Source organism: Myotis daubentonii, chromosome 1 (assembly GCF_963259705.1).
Source record: "Myotis daubentonii chromosome 1, mMyoDau2.1, whole genome shotgun sequence".
NCBI lineage: Eukaryota > Metazoa > Chordata > Mammalia > Chiroptera > Vespertilionidae > Myotis > Myotis daubentonii.
Window position 1 is genome coordinate 85,203,791 of NC_081840.1, and position 19,050 is coordinate 85,222,840.

The 19,050-nt window shown below is 43.1% G+C and overlaps 1 protein-coding gene across 2 annotated transcripts in view; it reads left to right on the plus strand.

The window, feature by feature from the left end:
- Window positions 1-289: 289 nt before the first annotated feature.
- The window catches only part of SCFD1 (sec1 family domain containing 1), a 128,611-nt gene continuing 109,850 nt past the window's right edge, over window positions 290-19,050 (plus strand). The window contains exons 1-4 of one of the 2 annotated variants that reach the window (XM_059709712.1): window positions 290-406; window positions 5,233-5,303; window positions 10,962-11,050; window positions 12,558-12,648. In XM_059709712.1, coding sequence (XP_059565695.1) covers window positions 358-406; window positions 5,233-5,303; window positions 10,962-11,050; window positions 12,558-12,648 — 300 coding nt within the window. In that variant the 5' untranslated portion in view covers window positions 290-357. The remainder of the gene's footprint in view (window positions 407-5,232; window positions 5,304-10,961; window positions 11,051-12,557; window positions 12,649-19,050) is intronic. The other variant, XM_059709720.1, reaches the window with a different exon arrangement.

Consider the following 19,050-nt stretch of genomic DNA (forward strand, 5'->3'; position numbering starts at 1 on the left):
GTGGTCCTTAAACCCTAAGAATGCTCCCAGCGAGTGATGTGTAAATGACCAAGCAGTTCCGAGTTTCCCGACGGTCGTAGCACTGCGCCACGCTCCCACCGTGAGTTCAGCTTCAAGCAGCTGCCACTGGAGAGGCGGGGCCGGACTAGACAGAATAAAGGTCCCTACTGTTCCGCAGCAGAAAACCTCCACAGGGGTCAGGCATTCCCCCGCTCCGGGTCTCAAAGTCCTGCAGGGGTGCAGCCGTGGGAGCGCCGTCCCCATCAACTTCCTTTAGCCCCGCCCCTCCGGGCTTTGCTTCCGGGGCGGTTGCGGCAGCCACGTCACCCCGGGCTCTGCTCGCCGGCCGGGCAGTGGATGGTGGGAGCCAAGATGGCGGCAGCTAGTATTCGAGAGAGACAAACAGGTACCGCGTCCTTCATTGCCTTCTCCCTGCGGTTCTGTGCCTGCGGTGGGACGCCCTCTTCCTCTGCGGGTCGCCTCCCTCGGTCGCAGCGCCTGGAGCTGGGAGACGGGCCTCCTGGAGTTTAATCCGGTTCCCGGAGCAGCGAGAGCCCCTCCCCTTGGGAGTTCTTAGGGAAGAGATGCCGTGGGCTGGAGAGCTCGGCCCCGCGAGGGGTGCAGGAGCCGGGCTCGTGCAGGGGGCCGGCTGGGGTGGGCCTTCCCTGCGGAGCCCCCGAGGCCGCCAGGACGAGCTCAGGCGGGGGGCATTTCCCCCTCGGTGTTGCCTCTCCGGGTTTGTTTCTGTGCGCGGTTCAGTTCTCTCCGTTTTCATGGTGAAAGTTTCGTTTTCTGGCATTCCCACCGCGGTTGAAAGACAAGTATTCTTTTCAGGGCAACTTGCGTCCGGCCGCTTCACCTTTGGACGCGGGCATTGGGGTACCCGGCGAGAAACGCCTGGTGGTCTCCCCAGCTCCGGGGAGGGGACGGAGGGGGCAGGGGGAAATAGCCGCACCGTGTTCACAGCCGGTTCACAGATTGGTGTTTTCAGGCTGCACGTGCAGTCTATACAGTGAAATGGAGTGAGACCAGCATACCTTTCTTCCCTTGAGCTCTGATACGTTTTTCTATCTTCGATATTCTTAGTTTTGCCTTAATTTCCTAGGCAACTTGCATTTTACCTGTTGGCTACAAACTGATGGCTTATGCCTGTTAGCCGGTTGTCTTAAAAGTTCGCCAGGGCTTTTAATTCTCAGGAGCTAATGGAAATAAGCCATCGAAAATGTGCATACATGTAAATTCTGTCTCTCGTAATTGTTTTAGGTTGCATGTAAATTTGAATAGGGAAATAATTGGCTGTGATTAAGGTGGCCTATAGCGGGGATTTGGGCCGTGCTTGATTCCTTAGGGTTTCAAAGAAAACATTATAGCCTTCAGACTGATAATGACACACAGCGCATACTGAGTTGTGTTCTGCTTTCCCCAGTAGATAATTTAATACAAGCTATCAGATGAAGGCAGGCATAACTTACATATATGAAAGTTCTAGTAAGATTTGGGGAATACCTGCCATTCATTTTATCTGTGGAAGCAGATAGGTGCCCCGCTTGTTTTTGAGGTATGGTTCTGACAGCTTAAGGAAGCCCAGTGAATTAGGTTATACTACGTATTAAAATAAGATCTGAAGGAACACACTTTATCAATACAAAGGAGCTTTTTGAAAAATGAATATTGGGGACCCTCTCCCCCTCCCTACCTGGGAGTCCATTCTGTGGGACCCTTTCCCCCTCCCTTCTTGGGCGTCAGTTCTGTGGGACTCTTTCCCTCGCCTCATGTGGGAGTCTGTACTTGTTCTTCAGTGAATTTCCACCTTTGCTATATAAAAAAGAAAATTGTATGGTAGTAACTTTTATATGCAGGAACTGTAGAATTTAAAATCTAACAGCATAATTTCAATACTGCAGAAATGAAGTTAATTATAGCAAGATTTCACATCATTACTAGATAGGTTATGCCAGCTTAATCGTTTATAATATTAGTACCCACAAATTCTGTTTTATTTTCAGAGAAAGATAAACCCTATGATATATGTTATAGTCGCAGAATTATACATCTCCCTGATATGTACTGAAAATGTTTTGGGAAATAACTCACAGTCAATTCTCAGATATTCCAAGTACCAGACAGTGTGATACAGAGGAGTTTGCAATCTGTTTGGGTAGAAAGTGGTTGATATATAATGAGCATTTAGTATTGCCGGGCACTGGTTTTAGTGATTTCCATATGTATTATTGTCTCCATTTTGCAGATGCCTGTTTTTTTGCTTTGCTTGTCTGAAGAATCTTTATTCATCTTAAAGGTCCCCTCAAAAGCCATCTTGTTTGTGCATGTGTCCTGGACCACTGCCCTCTCTATTTCTGCCTTTAGTTCAACAGGCAGAATCCTGTGCTTCCATGGTCCTTCATGCATGCCTCTGTGTTGAGGTTCTTGCTCAGCTCCCTCACTTCTGAGCATTGGAGAGCCACAGATCAACTGCTTTCTCTTTTGTGATCTCTTGAGCTTCTTGGATAAATAGGTATTATCTACATACTGACGATCCCCAAGTTCATCTCTTTAGCCTGTCCTCTGAACTCAGTATACCCCATGTCAATTAATGGCAACTCCATTCGTGTAGTTGCTCAGGTCAAAAACCTTGGAGTTTTCATGACTTCTCTCTTTCATATCCCACACCCAGGTCTGTCCATAAATCTTGTCAGCTCTATTGTAGATTTTTTTATAAAAATATATTTTATTGATTTTTTACAGAGAGGAAGAGAGAGGGACAGAGAGCTAGAAACATCGATGAGAGAGAAACATCTTCAGCTGCCTCCTGCACATCTCCTACTGGGGATATGCCCGCAACCAAGGTACATGCCCCCGACCGGAATCGAATCTGGGACCCTTCAGTCCATAGGCCGACGCTCTATCCACTGAGCCAAACCGGTTTTGGCTATTGTGGATTTTTTTTAAAAAAAATATGTTTTATTGATTTCAGGGAGAGGAAGGGAGAGAGAGAGAGAGAGAGAAACATCAATGATGAGAATCATCGGTCGGCTGTCTCCTGCATGCCCTCTACTGGGGATCGAGCCCGCAACTGGGGCATGTGCCCTTGACCGGAATGGAACCTGGGACCTTTCAGTACGCAGGCTGATGCTTTATCCACTGAGCCAAACCAGCCGGGGCGTCAGCTCTGTTCTGAAGATATTTCCAGGATCTGACCGTTGTCATTGCTGTCTCCCATGTCCAAGCCACCATGAATTTCTGTAATAACTGCCTATTTGATCTCCTTGCTTTTGCATCCCTGTCCCCCTTCATTTTTCTTCACACAGTACTCAGATGTTACATATTTGCTCAAAACCCTCCAGCTGCTTCCTGCTTCAGTCATAGTAAAAGCCACGGTGACTTTACAGTGGTCCACAGCAGTGGTTGGCAACCCCTGGTCTACAAGACTCCACATGACCTGATTCGCACTTGATTTTTTGACCTCATTCCCTATTATTACTCCCTTTTCTAACCACTAGACTTCCCACTTAAGAGCCTTTATATGTGTTTTTTCTATCTAGAATATTCTTTTAGAGATATCTGTGGCTCATTCCCTCATTTCCTTTAGGCCTTTATTCAAATGTTACCTACTCAGGAGACCTTTCCTGACTACTTAAAATTACACCACTATTTCTTCTTCCCCCTTCCCTTCCTTGTTTTTCTCCATAGCACTTATCATGATCACACATACCACATGTTTTATTTATTTTGTTGTTGTTTTTCCCCCCAACTAAAATGAAAGCTACTTGAGGATAGGTAATTTTATTGTCTGTTTTGTTTAATGCCAACAACTAAAACTGTCCAGCAGATGGTAAACACTACTAAACATTTGTTGAATGAGTTGAGTATATAGTGAATGAGTGAAAACAAAAACAAAAACATTTCAGGCAAGGATGAAACGACATTAGCCAAATCTAGAACGGTGGATAATATGTTTAGGGCCAATAAAGGAAATTAGTTTATCATTTGAGCTAAAAGCAATGATTTACGCCTTTAGGGTGTTATTCTGATGAAAGTAAAATTACATTCTTATACATTATTTGTACACAGGCCTTTTGCTTTATTAACAAACTCACTGTGTCAAAACCTCTGTTAACAAGTTGGCCAAGGCTCAGAGTTGGGGATATTCATCTAGGTGGCGCTGAGAAGGCAAATACCTGCTGTTACCGGCCTCTCATTTAGCCGAGGCCTACCTCTGGAGAACTCTACACCTGGGCTCACATGCAGCTCAGGCTGTGATTCTTCCCAGGTGTCCTGTGTCAAGAGTGAGCAGCTGTTCCTAGAAACGAGATTTTCTCTGTCGGGCCTGAGTGCCAGGATGGTGGCATCTCTGTTGTCTGGAGGTGGGAGGAAGGAAGAGCTCTTTTAAAGCACAGTGGGACAGTTAATCCTGGAGCACCTGCTATGCCTCATGTGTCAGTCATCTTTATGCAAAGTGGTTTTTGTTTGTTTATGTATTTTTTTGTATAATACCCTAACACCCATGAGCTACGGAAGTAGGTGTAAATTAGTATTGGCAATGTGTGTTATTGGCTGGGCATTAGGTACTAATATTTTACCAAAATGTTATGTCTGAATATACACACATAAATATGCAAATATATCACTGAAATGCAATTTTTTATTTTACCTGCCTCAAGAAACAAGCATTTAATAGAACGTTTTCTAGTGAGTGAGTGAATATGCTGTAAATTAATATTCAGGTAATTTGAGCATTATGTAATTCTCTAGTAGGAGTTGGGTTTGTAGATTATTCTGTATTAATAATAAAGCCTTTTCAAAATGCTTTTTAAAATCAACTAAGTAGATTTTAGTGTTGCCAGTCTTTTAAAAATTAAATCACCTAAAGAGTACCTACCCTATTTGGCCATCTCATCTTCACATAGACGTACATCAAGATTTTTATTTTCCTTAAAATTAATTATACCTGAGTCTGTTATTTGTAACATATGAACAGATGAGCAATAAAAACCACAGAAGTAGCCCAATGGGCGTGACTCAGTGGTTGGCATCGACCTATGAGGCAGGAGGTCACGGTTCCATTCTCGGTCAGGGCACATGAGCTTCAGGCTCAATACCCAGTCATTTGATTAATTAGTTTTATTTGAATAATTTGTGTATTTTGTTTTAAGGTAGTAAGTAATAAATGTGGGGGAAAAGTGAAATCCTAAAAAACAATGTTATATTTAATGAGACTCTTTTTATTTCCAGTGGCTTTGAAACGTATGTTGAATTTCAATGTGCCTCATGTTAAAAACAGCACTGGAGAACCAGTATGGAAGGTAAGAGGGTTTATTTTAATGGGGACTATTCCCTTTTTCTCAGCCCTTATTGGTGGTGATTGGATGGAATTTCTTGTTAATATGTACTGCACAGTAGGACATTTTAGTGGTAATGCATGAATATTTTATTTAACATGACTTCTTAATGTGAATCTTTTTGATAAATACTATATGGAGTAAGACAGGCAATGATAGTAGCATTTCATCTAGGTAATCCTGATCTCCTGGGCAGCACCCCTCTCTTAGGTCTTTACTCTGGTTGATGTTTTGTTCTTTAGCTCTGCTAGTCCAGAGTTTGGATCTTGCAAGCTTGCTCAGGGTTAGTGAGACTCTGGGGATTGGTCCATTTTAATCAACTCTTGAGAGAGTGATCTGTAAACCAAAATGCCACTTCATTGCCCTAGCCTAGCCGATTTGGCTCAGTGGATAGAGCATTGGCCTGTGGACTAAAGGGTCCCAGCTTTGATTCCGGCCAAGGGCACATGCCTGGGTTGCGGTCTAGGTCCCCCCCTCCCCCAGTAGGGGGCATGCAGGAGGCAGCCAATCAATGATTCTCTCTCATCGATGTTTCTATCTATTTCTCTCTCTTCCTCTCTGAAATCAATGGGGGAAAAATGACACTTCATTAATTTACTGATATATAAAACTATTAGTAAAACTGGTAATTAGATCAGAAAGCAATCCATAATCTTTCTCCCTGAGCTATTTCATTCTAAACTTCGTGCTGCCTCTAGCTCAGCCGTGGGCAAACTACTGCCCGCGGTCTGGATCCGGCCCATTTGAAATGAATAAAACTATTGAAAAAAAAGACCGTACCCTTTTATGTAATGATGTTTACTTTGAATTTATATTAGTTCACACAAACACTCCATCCATGCTTTTGTTCCGGCCCTCCGGTCCAGTTTAAGAACCCATTGTGGCCCTCGAGTCAAAAAGTTTGCCCACCCCTGCTCTAGCTCTTTCTTCAAAGAGATAATGCAGTCATTTAGTTTCAAACTTATCAGTTTATAATCATTTTAAATTTAATTAAGCACAAGTCAACTTGGTTACAGTTTTGGGTGTTTTGAAAATTCTCCACGAGTCCTTAGAAGTACTTTGGTTAAAGCTATCTATATTGAATTATTCATAGTTTAAGTTTGAGCATATCCCCTAACTTCCCCCTTCCTTCCTTGTTATTTATGGGCATCTCCTTATATTGCCCCTTGCATAAACTATATTTGTTTATTTTTTAATGTTTTTATTGATTTTTAGAGAGAGAGATAGAAACATCAATGAGAGAGAAACAGATGAGAGGCTGCCTCCTGCAGGTCTCTTACTGGGGATCAAGCCTGAAACCCAGGTGACATCAATTTGTTTTCTATATCTATGAGTTTGTTTCTGTTTTTATTGTTCATTTATTTTGTTTTTCAGACTTCACGTGTAAGTGAAATCTTTCTCTGTCTGACTTATTTCAATTATCGTAATGCTCTCTAGGTCCATCAGTGTTGTTGCACATGGAAAGATTTCATTCATTTTATGGCTGAGTAATATTCCATTGATTATGTCTACCATATCTTCTTTATCCAGTTGTCTGTTGATGGACACTTAGGTTGCTTCCATACTTGGCTATTGTATGTGAAATGTCCTTTCTCTCTCTTTCTTTCCTCCTTCCTCTCTCTCTCTTCCTCTCTCTCTCTCTCTCTCTCTCTCTCTCTCTCTCTCTCTCTTTTAAATCCTCACCAGAGGGTATTTTTTCCATTGATTTTCAGGTAGAGTGGAAGGGGAGGGGGAGGGAGGGAGCGGGAAAGAGAGAGAGAGACATCAATGTGAGAGAGGCACATCGATTGGTTGCCTCCTTCATGGGCCCCAACCAGGGTCAGGGATTGAATGGCAATGGAGGCACATGCCCTTGAGCCAAGCCAGCCACGGCTTCTTTGTCTCTTTATGGCCTTTTTTTAAAAGTTTATTTTATCTGATAAAGGTATTGCTAGCCCAGCTTTTTTTGTCTTTTTCATTTCCATTTTCATGAAATATTCTTTTCCATCCCTTTACTTTCATTCTGTGTGTGTCCTTCTATCTAAAGTGGGTCTCTTTTAGGCAGCATATGTATAGGTTTTGCTTTCTTTTTAAAAAAAATATATTTTTATTAATTTCAGAGAGGAAGGGAGAGTGAGAGAGAGATAAAAACATCCATGATGAGAGAAAACCATAGATTGGCTGCCTCCTACACACCCCACATTGGGAATCGAGCCCAAAACTCAGGCATGTGTCCTGACCAGGAATCGAACCGTAACCTCCTGATTCATAGGTTGACACTCAACCACTGAGCCATGCCAGCCAGGCTTGTTTTCTTTTTATTCAGCCACCCTTTTTCCTTCTATTAGAGCGTTTAATCCATTTACATTTAAAGTGATTTTTTAAAAAATATATTTTTATTGATTTCAGACAGAGAGGAAGGGAGATGGGGGAGAGACAGAAACATCAATGATGAGAGAGAATCATCAGTCAGCCGCCACCTGCACACCCCCCACTGGGGATCGAGCCCACAACACCTGGGCATGTGCTCTTGACCGGAACCGAACCCAGGACCCTTCAGTCCTCAGGCCAACACTCTATCCACTGAGCCAAACCAGCCAGGGCTAAAGTGATTATTGATAAGTTAGTCATTATTGCCATTTTATTATTCATATTTTTTATCTTTTTTCTTCTTCATAAAGAAGTTAACATTTTTTGTAATACTGGTTTAGTGGTGATGAACTCCTTTAGCTTTTTCTTGTCTGGAAAGCTCTTTATGTCTCCTTTTATTTTTATTTTTTTTAATTGATTTCAGATAGGAAGGAAGAGGGAGAGAGAGGTAGAAACATCAATGATGAGAGAGAATCATTGATCGGCTGCCTCCTGCACGCCATCCCAACCCCCCTGGGGATCGAGCCCACAACCAAGGGCATGTGCCCTTGACTGGAATTGAACCTGGGACCCTTCAGTCCACAGGCCGACACTCTATCCACTGAGCCAGACTGGCTAGGGCTCTCCATTGATTTTAAATGACAGCCTTACTGGTTAATTTTGGTCATAGTTCCTTGCTTTTTATCACTTTGATTAGTTCATGCCAGTCCCTTCTGGCCTGTAATGTTGAGAAATCATCTGACAGTCTTATGGGAGGTCCCTTGTAGGTAATTAACTGCTTTTTTCTTGCTGCTTTTAAAATTCTCTGTCTTTAACCTTTGGAATTTTAATTACGATCTGTCTTGGTGTGGGCCTCTTTGGATTCATCTTGTTTTGGCTCTCTGCTCTTTCTGGACTTGTATGTCTATTTTCTTCTCCAGGTAGGGGAAGTTTTCTGTCATTATTTCTTCAAATAGGTTTCATTCCCTTATTCTCTTCTTCTGGTGGTACCAAATGTTGTTACACTTGAAGTTGTCCCAGATGTCCCTTAAACTGTCTTTTAATACATATATTGCTGTTTCTATTGGGTGTTTTCAGCTACTTTGTGTTCCAAATCACTGATTCAGTTCTCTGCTTCATCTGATCTGCTGTTGGTTCCATCTTCATTTCAGTTATTGTGTTCTTCCTTGGTTCTTTTTTATGTTTTTTTTTTTTATCTTTGTGAAAGTTCTCCCTGATTTCATCTGTTCTTCCTCTGTGTTCATTGAATATCCTTATACCCAGTGTTTTGAATTCTGTCTGGTAGATTGCTTGCCTTCATTTTGTTTAGTTCTTTTTCTGGAGTTTTGTCCTATTTTTTCATGTGGGACATGTTTCTTTCCTCCTCATTTTGACTGACTCCCTATATTTATTTCTAGGTACTAAATAGATCTGCAGTGTCTCCCAGTCTTGTCAGAGTGGCCTTATGTAGTAGGTGTTCTGTGGTAGATGTCAGAGTGGGGCCCACTGGTGCAGACTCCCTGGTCACCTGAGCTGGGTGATTGCTATTGGTATGCCAGTGGATGGGATTGACCCCCAGGCTGACTGGATGTGAGGATTGGCCATAATTACAGTGGATGAGCTGTAGTGCGGGGACACCCGATTGAGAGGGAATAACTGTAGTGGGGCTCTGGTGCCTGCCGTGTCCACCCTTTGGGTGTGTCATTTGTGGAGCTATTTCGGTGGTGCTCTGGTATGGCCTGAAGATGGCTACTGGATGTATTGGTTCTAGGGCAGGGGTGGGCAAACTTTTTGACTCGAGGGCCACAATGGGTTCTTAAACTGGACTGGGGGGCCGGAACAAAAGCATGGATGGAGTGTTTGTGTGAACTAATATAAATTCAAAGTAAACATCATTACATAAGAGGGTACGGTCTTTTTTTTTTTTTTTTTTTTTTTTAGTTTTATTCATTTCAAACGGGCCGGATCCGGCCTGCGGGCCGTAGTTTGCCCACGGCTGTTCTAGGGCCTCTTGGGAGGGCCTCTGGTGCACGTCCAAATCAGCCAATGCCTGTGCCTGGCAGGGACCACCTGGTAGGACTTACAGTGATCTGTGGTTGTTTACAGCCTATTCTGGACTTGGAGGTACCTGGGAGAGGCTATGCTGCAAACCAAGGCCAACTGCCACTCATGGCAGGGACCACTTAGCAAGGGGTACAGGGCATGCTGAAGGCAACCGCTGCTTGTTTGGAGTTTGTGGACTTTGAGAGATTAAAGTCAAGTCCAAAGTGTGAGCCAAGGCTGACAGCTTGTGAGGAATAGCCACTAATTGAGGTTTGGGCTGGTGCATGGGTTGGGTAGGGAAAGGTTTCAGGAATCAGTTTGAATCCAATTTGATGGAGACTCAAGATTTGGTGCCCACTTGCACCTGCAGGCTGGGTGGGGGTGGGCTCAGCAAAGGAACAAAGGCTCCTGCCAGCAGTTTGGTCCCAAAGAGAGCTGCTCCTCCAGCCCTCACCCTGAATCTAGAGAATTCAGTTCCTCCCCCTATGTCGCTAGTGCTTTCCAAGCTGCTACTCTGTGCTGGAGCTCAGAGTGAGTGAGTTTGTGAGTGAATAAGTCTGGTTTAGTCCCTTTAAGACTTCAGCACCTAGGTCTACAGCAGCAGCCCCTCTCTCGAACTCCCCTCACTTGGACACACTCACTGCTAGTTTTCACAGCTAGATGTTTGGGGGACTGTCCCTTCATTGTTGGTGCCGAGGGCTGGGATCCCTCATTCTTCAGGGAGGACCTCCACAGCCACGATATCCATCCCAGTTCTTAAACTGCCACACGTGGGAGTGGGACCAGCCCGTTCTGCATCTCTGCCCCTCCTACCAGTCTCAGTATGGCTTGCATTTATCCTTAGTTGTAGGAGTTCAGTTCAGCTAGTCTTCAGGTGATTCTCAAGGATGGTTGTTCTGCCATTTAGTTGTAATTTCGATGTGGTTGTGGGAAGAAGCACGCACAGCGTTTACCTACTCTGCCATCTTGACCAAACGTCGTCTAGTATATTTTTTAACATAGAAAAAGTAGCCTGTAAGAAGAAATTTATGTAATTATTAATTTATTTTAACCTAAGTAGTAATGTTTTTAAGATTGGATTACTGCATGAATTGAAATTTTAGTGAAAATGCTAGAAAATATTGAATTAGTATATGTATAAGAATTCAATATACTTTGATTAAAATAAAATGTATATCAACATTGTCATAGTATGGGTTCTCTATTGACTGTTCACTGATAATGATGTTTAAAACCACAATTTTTTATTAGGTGCTCATTTATGACAGATTTGGCCAGGATATCATCTCTCCTCTCCTCTCCGTGAAGGAGCTGAGAGACATGGGAATCACTCTGCATCTGTGAGTTTTAACATATTTCTAATAATGGCATTTGTTTTCAAATAGTTGCTAAAGATTTCTTTGGGTACCTTAAAATTATTAGGGGACATTTATAGAGAATATAATGTTAAGTTGCAGTATTTTATAGAATAACATTTTATAATCTTCCTTTACTCAACCCTTTATTTCTTTTTTAAAAAAATATATTTTTATTGATTTCAGAAAGAAGGGAGAGTGAGCGAGAGAGAGAATCATCAGAGAGAGAATAATCAGTGATGAGAGAGTATCATTGATTGGCTGCCTCCTGCACGCCCCTTACTGGGGATCAAGCTCCAACCCGGGCATATGCCCTTGACTGGAATAGAACCCGGGACCCATCAGTCCACAGGCCAACACTCTTATCTACTGAACCAAACCAGCGAGGGCAACTCTTTACTTCTTATGTTAAAAATAAATCCCCAGTCTAAGACTTGAATTTCAGAATTTAAATTTTCTCTCATTTTTTTCTACAGACTGGTTTACCCTCTTATGTGAAGGAAAAGTACTGGTTGTCTTAAGATCTCTTCCAGCTCTAAACATTTTTTTATTCCTTTAATTTACATATACTTTTAAAATTAGTTTACCATTAATATGAAAAATTTAAGTAATTATGAAGTAATGACTTAATCACTGTAGGAGGCTATCTATGCTGTCTTCTTACTACTGAATTTATTTGATTATGTTGCTTCTAATATGTTTGATAAATTGCATGTGCCTCTTCACTCTCTTCTTTATAAAAGGATGACTAAAATATTGTATATAGAAGGACATATATAAAAGGTTGTACATAGAATATTGGTTATAGAAGCATGGCTGTAGAATATTATAGAAATAGAATTTTAGTTCTATTTCCTGATACAAGCATGATAAAATCTTACAATGAAGAATAAAGACATTTTGTGATTTGATATTGGATATTTGAATGAATATACTGCCTGGATTGTAAAAAAGAAAATTATCAAGTGATAAAAATCTTTGAGTGCTTATGCATTCTGTTACGTAGCCAAAACAAAAATTCTCTTAAAGGAAGCATTTATATGTCTTTCATTTAAAAAATATATTTGACTTTATGGTTAAATTTTTTTTACTGTTTCTAAAGACTTTCACCTTTCTGTTTTTTTCTCTCTTGGAGAACTTCACTTTCCTTCCATTTGCCTCCCCAATCTTTTTCTATGAAAAATGGGAATAAAATTCATTTTGAATGTGCTTTAAGTCCTCTTTCAAGGAGAACATTGGTAGAAGAGGTATTAAAAGTAAGGCAACTGGAGTATAAGAAATGAAGACTAAGAGATTAGAATCTTACTAGATAAATAGTAACACTGATACAAGGAGAAAGCTGGGTAAATAAGTAATTACAGCAAGAGCTTTTAGAGTACCGGTTACTGTTCTTGAACTAGTGAACTCCCAGTTTGGTAAATACTGATTTAAACTGTCTTTTTAGAAAAGTGACTAAGAAAAAAGTGAATTTTATGTTCTTTATGTCTTCTAGGCTTTTGCACTCGGATCGAGATCCTATTCCAGATGTTCCTGCAGTGTATTTTGTGATGCCAACTGAAGAAAATATTGACAGAATGTGCCAGGTAACAAGATTTCTTATTTTCCCGACTCTTAAATGTGAAAACAGATTTTTAAAAAAAACTTAAGATATCCAGTGTGAAAAATCAGAAATTCCCTTACTCAGTTTCCCACTTTGATTTTTTGAGACTATGTTTGAATTTTAAATACCAGTCTGACAGATTAAGATTATTTTTTTGGCTGAAGAAGCATTTTAATTGATTAAGATTGAGTCTAGCTTAAAAAAAACAAACCCACAAATAAATAAAAAACAGAAAACCTAACACTATAGCTTAAAAGTAGGATTTTATTTTTCTAAGATAATAATTAGCCTGGAAGTAGGATGTCCAAGGTAGTATAGCCTCTCTATGAGGTAATCAAAGACTCAGGCTCCCTCTGTCTTTCTGATCTATCATCTTTAGTTTGTAGCTTTTCATTGGCTTGCTTATTGCTTCATGGATGCAAGGTAGCAGCTGCAACTGTAAACATTACATCTTTGCTCAAGGCTGGAGGAAGGGGAGAATGGATATGCCACCCCTGGCTGTTCATTTAGATCAGGAAAGCTAAACTTTCCCTGAAACTCCCATATGACTTTCATTTATGCCTCACATATGGTAGAATTAACTTCAAAGGAGGCTGTGGAAGTTAATAAAGTGTATTGCTACCCCAAAGAAAATCTAGATTCTTTTAGCAAGGAAGAGGGGAAAAGGGGATATTGAATAGGTAGCTAACAAATCACAAGCATCTTTACTTATTTATTGTTGAATGAAGTTACTAATTAAATTATTGTTGAAAATCACATATTTTGTGTCTTCTTTAGTTAATGATGCCTGGCTTTATATTTTACCCTGCATAAACTCAACTATGCCATTTTTAAAAGAGGCACAATTTATCAGTCCCTTCCTATTTCCTTTTGTTACAACAGTTTTATTGAAATATAGTTCACCTAACCATAAAATTCACCCATTTTTAATGTACAAAGTGTACAGTTCATTGGTTTTCAGTATATTCAGAGTTTTGCAACCATCATTATAATAAATTTTTAGAACATTTTCATCTCCTTAACTTAATGTTATATCCTCCACCTCCACTTCCTATCCTGAGCTACTTTTTGTTTCTTAATATATGAATGGAATTATATACATGGTCTATTGTATCTGACTTCTTTCTTTTAGCATAGTATTTTCAAAGTTCATATCGTAACATGTACCAGTACTTCATTCCTCTTTATTATGTAATAATAGTCTATTGAATGAATATACCAAATTTTGTTTGTCCATTAGTTGATGGGCATTTGGGCTGATTCCACCTTTTGGCTGTTATGAACGTTTGTGTATATTTCTGTATAGACATGTGTTTTCATTTCTGTTACGTCCATAAACACCTTGGAGTGGAATTGCTTGGTAAAACTTAACTTTTTGAGGAATTGTGAAACCAATTTCTCCATATCCTTGCTAGTACTTTTTATTATCTGTAGCCATCCTAATGTGTATCTCATTGTGGTTTGGATTTGCATTTCCTTGATGACTAATGATATTAAGCATTGTTTAATATGCTTATTAGCCATTTGTATATCTTTGGAGAAATGTTCATTTCTCCAAAAGGAACTATTGCCAAATCTTTGTTTTCTTCAGATTTTTATATATGGTATGAGGTAGGTCTCCAACTTCATTCTTTTTCATGTGACCATCCAATTGTCCCAACATCATTTGTTGAAGAGATTATTCTTTCCCCAATGAAAGGTCAATTAACAGTGGTTACATTGGTTTATTTCTGGACTCTCAGTTCTATTCCATTGACCTTTGCTCTTATGCTAGTACCACACTGTCTTGATTACTCTTCCTTTGTAACAAATTTTGAAAGTTGAAAATTGAGTTCTTCAACTTTGAACTTTGTTTTCAATGTTATTTAGGCTTTTTTGGGTCCTTGAATTTCCATATTAATTTTAGGATTAGCTTACCAATTTCTATAAAGAAGCCACCTGAGGATCTGTTAGGGATTGCCTTGAATCTATAGATCAATTTTTAGAGTATTGCCATCTTAACAATATTAAATTTTTCTGATTTATGAACATGCAGTATATTTCCATTCCTTTTGATCTTTCAGTAATGTTATATAGTGTGTAGAATATAAGTCTTGCAATTCTTTTGCTAAATTTATTCTTTATATTTTTAGTGCTATTGTGAATGGAATTTTTTTGGGGGGGTGGTGGGGATTGCAAGTGTGTAGACACCCAGTTGACTTTTATATATTGAGCTTGTATCCTGCAGCCTTACTCAACTTCTGTGTCCTTTTGAAATGTTTCCATCATTTCTTTGTCTACTTTTTACTTTTCTGGCACAGTCCAGGATTCAAGCATTTGTCTGAGGAGCCCTGGTTGCTTTTTGTAGAGAACAGTATTTAGAAATTAGCATCTGATCATTGCTACTAGGGTGTCCCAGTCCTTTGGCCCTTTCAATGAACAGAGCTAAGAAATATATGTATGTACCTATACACACACTTTTATATTTATACTAGAGGCCCAGTGCACGAAATTCATGCACGGATAGTGTCCCTAGGCCTGGCCGGCGATCAGGGCCAATTGGGGCCTTCTGGCTGCCAGCGAGGGCCTCCCTTTCCCAGCTGCTGGCTGGAGCCTTCCTTCGTTTTGTGCTGCCCCCTGGTGGTCACGGCATGTCATAGCGATCGATTGAACTCCTGGTCTGATCAAACTCGTGAGCAGACAATTTGCATATTAGGCTTTTATATATATAGATTTAATTTTATAAATCTTCCTACTTATCTTTCTAGGTAGATAAATAGATAACCTCCAAAAATGTTTCAGTTTAAAAATACAAGATTCATTCTAGCTTTTCCTTTTTCAAGTTTATAACTTCTTTCTCTGACAGTAAGAAACATGGCTCTCAATATCCTCAACAGATTTACTTATTTTCTCAGTCCTCTCAATTCTGAGTCCTTTAATGATTCTCCCAACCTTTGTAGAACTACTGCCCTGCTCAGCCACCTTCTTCACACAGGCTCCCAACTCCTCAGGTTTTCACATTCCAGCATCTCTGAAATCAGATGCATCTTAAAACTTACGGTGTGTTATAGCTTTTTATTGCAGCATTAATTCTTTCTTAATGTTACATAAAATAATGATGCCTGTTATGATTGACAATATCTTAGCTTTGAAAAATGTGGTTATTTAGAGGTCTGTTTGCCTGGAATTTAAGAAGATAAGTAAATTTGGCCTGGCCACTGTGATGCAGTGGTTGGACCATGAACCCTGCACACTGAAAGGTCTTGGATACAATTTCTGGTTCATGTCTGGGTTGCAGGTTCGATCCTGGACCCAGTCTGGGCTTGTGTAGGAGGCAGCTAATCAATGTGTCTCTCTCTCATCAATATTCCTCTTCCTCTTCCTCTCCAATTAGTTTTTGAGGCTTATGTCTTAATGTTCTTGCTTTTCCAAAATTTATTAGTTTTGTTAAATAGTGTAATTAACATGTTAAGCGCCATGTCAGTCACCGGTGACTGACACTATCCTTTCCGTCCGAACTGGTCAGTCACTGGTGAAATCGAATATCAGATATCCTGGGCTAAATGGGAAAGAAGACAAAACAGGCTTGGAGCTTAAGGTGTTAATAGGATTTCATTGATAATATAACTAAAACTAGAGGCCCGGTGCACAAAAATTTGTCCACTTGGGGCGAAGAGGGGGTCCCTCAGCCCAGCCTGTGCCCTCTCGCAGTCTGGGACCCCTCAGGAGATAACGACCTGCTGGCTTAGGCCTGCTTCCAGATGGCAGAGGGCAGGCCCAATCCCTAGGTGCAGCCCCTGGTTGGGCTCAGAACACGGCTGATTGGGGAGTTGGGGCGCCGCCCCCTGTCATGCACAGAGCAGGGCGGATTGGGAGGTTTCGATGCCACCCTCAGGGTAGGGCCGATTGGGGGGTTGGGGCACCGCCCCCTGTTACACTCAAGGCAGGGTCGATGGGGAGGTTGGAGCGCCACCCCCTGTCACGCACAGAGCAGGGCCCATCAGGGGGTTGGGGGGCTACCCCCTGTCATGCACAGAGTAGGGCCGATAGGGGAGTTGGGGTACCGCCCCCTGTCACACACAGAGCAGGGCGGATCAGAGGGTTGGGGCACCGCACCCTGTCACACTCAGGGCAGGGCCGATGGGGAGGTTATGGCTCTACCCTATCACACACAGAGCAGGGCCCGTGGGGGGCGGTTGGGGCGCCGCCTTCTATCACCCACAGAGCAGGGCCAATCAGGCGGTTGGGGCGCCGCCACTCTCACACTCAGGGCAGGGCCGATGGGGAGGTTATGGCTCTACCCCGTCACACACAGCAGGGCCCATGGGGGGGGGGGGGGGTTGGGGCACCGCACCCTGTCACACACAGAGCTGCAGGGCGATAAGGGGTTTTGGGAGCTCCCCCCCATCAGGCACAGAGCAGGGCTGATCAGGGGGTTGGGGCGCCTTCCCCTGTCACGAACAGAGCAGGGCAGATAGGTTGTGGCCCCGCCCCCTGTCACACACTGAGCCACAGGGCGATCAGAGGGTTTGGGCGCTGCCCCCTGTCACGCTGATCCCTGTGCCGGGAGGCCTCGCGGCTCCGCTGATCCCGATGCTGGGAGGCATATTACCCTTTTACTATATAGGGTAGAGGCCTGGTGCACGGGTGGGGGCCAGCTGGTTTGCCCTGAAGGGTGTCCTGGATCAGGGTGGGGGTCCCCACTGGGGTGCCTGGCCAGCCTGGATGAGGGGATGATGGCTGTTTGCAGCTGGTCACACACCCTTCAGGGTGGCGGTCCCCACTGGGGTGCCTGGCCAGTCTGGGTGAGGGGCTGAGGGCTGTTTTCAGGCTGGGGGTGACTGAAGCTCCCAACCGCTCCTTTTTTTCTTTTTCTTTTTAATTCTGGGCCAGCTTTAGCTCTGAGGCTTGGCTCCAGCTCTTTGGCCTCCGCTGCTGAAAGCAGGTATCTGGTTTTTTTGGGTTCTATAATCGAAACACTGTTTCAACTCCAGCTCTGAGATCCCGGCTGGCTGAAAGCAGGTTTCTGGGGTTTTGTTTAGCTTCTATATTTGTAACAATGTTTCAAACTGCAAGCTCAGAGGCCGGCACGGCAGGCGGGGAACGTTGGAGTCCTCCGTCACTGAAGCAAGCAAGCCTCATGTTCGCTTCAAGCTCCCTGGCTGCTGGCCGCCATCTTGGCTGGCAGTTAATTTGCATATCGCCCTGATTAGCCAATGGGAAGGGTAGCGGAGGTACGGCATGTTTCTCTTTTATTAGATAGGATATAACTTTATTAATATATCTACTTGGTTATGTCTGGTAACCAAGTAACCAATACTTCTTTATAACTTTGTTCTCTTAGGATACTTTTTTTGATTGTCATTTTTATATAATTTGTCTCTTTTTTTTAAAATAATTTTTATTTCTTGAAGTATTACAAAGATTATTACATATGTCTCCTTTTTCCCCCCCTTGACATTCCCTCGGCCTCCCCTACCCCCTAGTGTCTTGTGTCCATTGGTTATTCTCATATGCATGCATTTAAGTCCTTCGGTTGATCGCTTAACCCCCCCCCCCAAACCCTCCCCAGGCTCCCCACTGTAGTTTGACAGTCTGTTCAGTGCTGCTCTGCCTCTGTATCTACCCCTGTTCATCAGTCTATACTGGTCCCCATTGTCTGTTCCAACCTCACTGGAGCCGTCCCAGCCTCACCAGGGCCGTTTCGTCCTCACCAGGACCGTCTTGACCTCACCGGGGCCATCCCGACCTCACTGGGGTCATCCCTACCTCACCGGGGCCGTCCCGACCTCACCGGGGCCGTCTCTACCTCACCGGGGCCATTCCGACTTCACCGGGGCCGTTTCGGCCTCATCGGGGCTGTCCCAACCTCACTGGGGCCATTTAAACCTCACCAGGGCCGTCCCGACCTCACTAGGGCCGTTTCAACCTCACCAGGGCCGTCCCAACCTCACCGGGGCCGTCTCGACCTCACCAGGGCCATCTCAACCTTACTGGGGCCATTCTGACTTCACCCGGGCCGTTTCAACCTCACTGGGGCCGTCCCGACCTCACCGGGGCTGTTTCAACATCACCGGGGCCGTCCCGACCTCACCGGGACAGTCTCGACCTCATCGGGGCCATTTCAGCCCCGGATGCTGTCTCAACCTCACCAGGGCCATTCCGACCTCACCGGGGCCGTCCCTGTCTCACCGGGGAAACAGGAAGTTTGGCACTCTGTCCCCTGCTGGGCAGCTCCCCACCAGACAAAATCTCCAGGCGTTCCTGGTGGCTGAACATCCGGCACGCCTGCTCGGACTTTGTCCTCCACCAAGTGCACAGACTGCCCGTCTGCCGTCCCCCAGCGTCCCCCGCGAGACTGGAACCGGTGGCCGTGCTTGTGCGCCTGCTGGCACAGCGGTTCCAC